The sequence below is a fragment of the Nanorana parkeri genome, unplaced genomic scaffold, assembly GCF_000935625.1.
Source record: "Nanorana parkeri isolate BGI_ZX_2015 unplaced genomic scaffold, ASM93562v1 scaffold2, whole genome shotgun sequence".
NCBI lineage: Eukaryota > Metazoa > Chordata > Amphibia > Anura > Dicroglossidae > Nanorana > Nanorana parkeri.
Window position 1 is genome coordinate 2,602,098 of NW_017306270.1, and position 5,556 is coordinate 2,607,653.

Genomic DNA, 5,556 nt, shown 5'->3' on the forward strand with positions numbered 1-5,556 from the left:
CCCCCCATTAGGGATGCACCGATATCGAGTATTTGGGCAAGTACTTGTACTCGCCTAAATGCTCCGATACCTTCCCCGGAACTTCTAGTCAGAGGAGTATTTCCTCTGACCAGCAGTGTCCCACGAGGAAATATGGAGCCGGCCAATCATTAAGCCGGACAGCAGTTCATGACCCTTCCTGATTGGCCGGGAAGCCAGCTCCATGCTTTTTGGCCCGCTCAACGCTGATTGGCCGGGAAGCCAAACAAGTCACCTCCTGGATTTAGCTAAGCAAATAGGTCAGAGCCTTCCATTGAAGAATAGGTCTAGGTTCAGCAATGTTATGTTTCCAAAAATGAGGTCAGCTGTCTACCTGAATATACTGAATGATCAGGATTTTCCATCAGTGGATTTTTTCTTCCCTGATGGCACATTGGGCATATTCCAAGATGACAATGCCAGGAGAGAGAGAATGGTTCAGGGAGCATGAGACATCATTGTCACACATGATTGGCCAATACAGGGTCCAGACCTTAACCCCATTGAGAATCTTTGGGATGTGCCGGAGAAGACTTTACACAGTGCGCCGACTCTCCCATCATCACTACAAGATCTTGGGGAAAAATTAATACAACTCTGGATGGAAATAAGTGTTGTGACATTGCATAAGCTTCTCAAAATGATGTCATGGGGAATGTGTGCTGTAACCAAAGCTAAAGGCGATCCAATGAAATATTAGAGTGTGACTTTTTTTCCTGGTCAGGCAGTGTATATACAGGTGGGGATTCTTAGATGTTTATATTGGTAACATTGATTATTTTTGTGTGGTCACCTTCCAGCCAAACCCATCATGTTCATGACTGGAAGGTGACCATTTATTTCATTTAATAACAATGTCTTTGATGTTTGGAAAGTATAAATGATGTATTTTAAAAACGTTTCTGTATATCAGCTGATAATAGGAAAAAGGAGAGAATTCCCCATCGAGAGAGGAAACAACATGACTTTTCCCTGTTTAAGCTTTCTGACAGTGAGATGAAGGTGCAGATTTCCCCTCAGCTTCTCCTGGCCACACATCGCTTCATGGCGACAGGTATGTACAGTCTGGAACTGTTCAAAGAAAGTTAAAGTCCGCCTTTTAAACAAAAAATAATTGCACATACATGCGTAAATGTAAAATTGTGCATTTATTATATTTTTGCATTGGAAGCAGTAAAGCATTACAGACGTGATCAGCTCTGGCTCCTGCAAACTCTTCCCCCAGTCCCTGTTAGTACTGAGCTGTGGACTTTCAGGGCTAGTTCACTCGAGCCCCAGTGCGTTCCGGCCTGATTCAGTGCTGGAACGCACTGGATTGCATCCCGGCTGGCTCACTGCGTTCTGGGTCTGGAGCGGCCGTAGCGGTGCAATAGAAGTCAATGGCACCGCAGCCTCGCCCCCTGCCTGCATTGGAACACTGGGCACATCAATGTCTGCATTCTGGCCACGCGTTCCGAAGCTGGTAATCGCGCTGTGGCCTGCGGGGCATGGCTGCGGTGCCATTGGCTTCTGTATAAAAAACAGAGAGCGCCTCCATCGCGTAAAAACTTTTTAATAAAACAAGATTAAAACAAGTGCAATGGTACTCACAAAAGTCAAGTTAAAGCAGGCATGAAAAGATCTTTACACAATGGGCTTAGCCAGCCGGCTGTTCGTCCTTCCTGATTGTTGACGTGTTTCTGAGGTCACGCCTCCTTCATCAGAACCAATAGGGAGTATTCTATTGGCTCCCTTTTTATGCATCACAGGCTCATAATCAAAGAACACCTGGGGTCACAGTGATAGTTTAAACTCACACTTCTGCAGAAATCAATTGGACATTTTTTAGAGATTTTTTAGAATGGAGATTTTTTTTAAATATATATAAACAGTTTTGGCTCGTCACACGGACAAGAATTTTATATGCACATAAATATATGTATACGCATACATATACATACATACATGCAGACAAAGGGGAATCAATCAAATAGATCCAAATATACGTATAGAGCAACACGAATCTACATGTTGCATATATTAACGCTGAAGCCGAATAGGGATGGATATTGGGTCCGTTCAAATGAAAAAAAACAAAAACCAAGTGAGAGCAGCCTCTTATGCGTTTTTACCACGATCATTGAAGATTGTCTCCTCTCCTGGGCATAAGCTGCTGGCGCTTTTGTTATAAAATGTCTGCCATTGACTTCTATTGCACCGCTACGGCCGCTCCTGAACGCAATGAGTAGGCCGGGATGCGATCCAATCCAATGCGTTCTGGGAACAAGTGTATTGTATCCCATTGAGAACTACAGGTCCTTCTATGACGGTGGTATAATTTACTTGGATACACTAAGTAGATGCAATGACATGTACAGTTTCACTAACACGTGGCCAAGTTGCAGAACTAGGTTCAAGTGTATGCTTTACCTTCATCATGGAGGGGTTTAGACACGGAAGTGTACATTGGATCTCTGGTCACCTTAACTCTATAAGGAAATTGATGAATTTATCACCTCTACAGTGACCAGTGTTGAATGATTGGTACAGACTGATACATCTGGAAATGAATCCTGATTGGTGGCCTACACATAACCCATCATACATGTTTGATATGTGGACTTTCCATTGAATTGGTTGACATGATCACTTTCTAACATTAACATTTTTTTTTTTTAGAGATCGAGCCTTTCAAAGCTCCTTTCCTGTCTGAGAAAATTCTTTTGCGGCTCCTGAAGCACCCACATGTGATTCAAGAGCTGAAGTTTGATGACAAAAATAAAAAGTCTCCAGAGCACTATCTTTACCAACGCAATAAGCCTGTGGACTATTTTATGTTAATCCTTCAGGTGGGTTACCATTTTACCATTACCATTTTACTTTGTTACATTGTATCTAAAGTCAGTGGTTTTTAAAAAATAATTTTTGGGAAGAGCGGCATGGGAGAACCTCTGTGATTGGACAAGGGGAGAGTGTGATGTTCATGCGCCCCTTGTCCAATCACAGAATGCTTTGAATCCTTTGACAAGTACACAAGAAGTTTTCTTATTAAGGAGCGACCCGCTGTGATCACTGTGCTCCGGCCCTGACTGTCAGTTTGACCTCCAGAACTTCAGTGGTGACATCGCTGGCAATGGCGGCATATAAGTAACATATTTCAAGAAAGAACCAGCAGCCACCAGGACCACGCACATCATTCCAGGTACCTGATTGGTAACTGGCTAATGTCCCAATTAGGTTTTTTCCACATTTCTTCTTTTAAAAGAACTCCAGGCAAATGTTTTTTATTAACCCTTGCAGTGGGGCTTCCCTCACACTGCAAGGGTTAAGTGTTTGTTTTGGTCTAGGAAGGAAAATAACAAAGTTATGCTCACCTGATCCTTGTAGACGGGCTGCTGTGACAGTTCTCCCTCAAGCCTGTCTCCTCCACTGCAGCGATGGTATGTCCCTCAGTGTCCTCACATCCTGTACACTTAGCATGTGATAACTCACAGGCCCTTAGACGGCTGCAGCAGAGGGGGAGAGAGGCTCCAGGGACCAGTCTAAGAGCAAGCCATCTTCAAGGATCGGGTAAGTATAACTTTTTTATGTTCCTCCCTGGACCAAAATGAGCACTTCGCCCTTGCAGTACAGGGGTAGTCCCACTGCAAGGGTTAATAAAAGCTGGGCCTGGACTTCTTTAACTTCCCGACCGATGACGGGATTATACCATCACGTTCGTTCAGTTAATTAACGACCGGTGATGGTATAATCCCATCATGCGGTACAGTAATTGCTGGTCTGTGGAGGGACCAGCGCTCATTGAGTTACTGCTGTTGATGGGTCCGACGCAGACCCTTAACAGCAGATTAGGTGGTCAAAGCCCTGTGACCACAGCAATAAGTAATCGCTGTGATCACAGAGCCGTGACAGCCACATAGCCCGCAGTAGCTCACCGTGTTTTTGCAGCTGTGAGCCGGCTGTGTTTTTACAAACTGATACAAAGTATCTCTGAGGCTCCATTCACACAGGAGCGGTTGTCCGTGCGTATTCGGCCCGCTCTAAATAGAAAAAACAATGCACTGTAATGTGCATTGTTCAAACTTTTGCAGCAGCCGCGCAGTGCGAAACCTTGGCCAGCAAAATAGTCCAAACGCAAGTTTTCCGTTCGTTGCTATATAATAGCCGTAAATAAGCAGAATCTGTGTGGATGAAAGATTTTAGCGTTTGTGTTGCCGCACAGTTTTCCATGCGGAAAACACAAACGCTATATGTGAATGGAGGCTAAGGAGAATACTATATTCTCCTCAGAGATACTAAGTATCAAAGCCCCTGTAAATAAAAGATAACCCCTATGTGCCCCCAGTTTAAAAAAAATAAATGTTTAGGATATTGTATGTAAACCAATAAGATCATGCTGTATTCCCCCCCACTGTGTTAGTACATACCACTGTTACTCCTTCTTGTATATCGTCGCTTCTGGTAAAAATACTGTTTTATTTTCTCAATCAGGGTAAAGTAGAAGTAGAGGTCGGCAAGGAAGGGCTACGATTCGAGAATGGAGCCTTCACATATTATGGGGTTCCTGCTATTATGACAACAGTTTCTTCCGGTATGTTTTTATAGAAGTCTTTATTTTCTAGAGAAGAAACTTCAATTCCAAAAATTCTAACCTAGGAACAGAGAGCTTCTTAAAGTGACACTAAACTCAGGAGTTAAATCCTAAAAATGCATTCAAGTACCTGAACTATTAACAAAAATGTATCTTATTTGTGTCTCACTCGGCTGTAGATCCTCAAATCATCTCTGAATTGGTGCTGACATTGTCCTTCCTTCTGGAGGGTGGCTACTTTTGTTCCCCATGGTCCCTGTGTGTGTTGTAAAGTAGTCACCGCTCCAAGCTCGCTCCTGTGATGGACTACAATCTCAATACAAATTAGTAAAACAAACATGCGATTGTAGTCCATCCCGGGAGTGAGCTTGGAGCGGTGACTACTTTACAACACAGGGACCATGGGGAACAAAAGTAGCCACCCTCCAGAAGGAAGGACAGTGTCGGCACCAATTCAGAGATGATTTGGTGATCTGCAGCCGAGTGATACATTTGTGTTAATAGTTAAGGTACTTGAATGCATTTTTAAGATTTAACCCCTGAGTTCTTAGTGTCACTTTAATAGCATTACTGTAGAGTTAATATTATTTTCCTGACTTAATATATTGTCTGTTTTATATGGATATGTAGGCTTATTTACGTCTTCTGGTGGTTCAGTTGTAAGAGCACCAAGATCATCCCATGCTCATGTGTACATTCACTGAGCCAAAACCTGCACTCTGCTTACTTGTAAGTCGGCATATTGTGCTAAGTCCTTGAGAGTCATTTTCTAGATATAGACCTTAGATCGTAGCTATCTTGTTATGTAGCTATGGGTTCCATTTTCTACCTTCAGCATTTAAGTATTCATATTTTTTATTTCAGATAATGATGTTAGAAAAGTTGGAAGCTTGGCTGGTTCATCCTTCCTTTGTAAGTATGTCTGCTGTCAGCAGCATGAATATTTATTTAAAGTATCTGCTTAAGTA

At 42.9% G+C, this 5,556-nt stretch overlaps 1 protein-coding gene across 1 annotated transcript in view; it reads left to right on the plus strand.

The window, feature by feature from the left end:
• Window positions 1-5,556, plus strand: part of CNNM1 (cyclin and CBS domain divalent metal cation transport mediator 1) — a 19,138-nt gene that overhangs the window by 4,260 nt on the left and 9,322 nt on the right. The window contains exons 3-6 of the mRNA XM_018559310.1: window positions 932-1,072; window positions 2,677-2,846; window positions 4,489-4,588; window positions 5,453-5,500. Coding sequence (XP_018414812.1) covers window positions 932-1,072; window positions 2,677-2,846; window positions 4,489-4,588; window positions 5,453-5,500 — 459 coding nt within the window. The remainder of the gene's footprint in view (window positions 1-931; window positions 1,073-2,676; window positions 2,847-4,488; window positions 4,589-5,452; window positions 5,501-5,556) is intronic.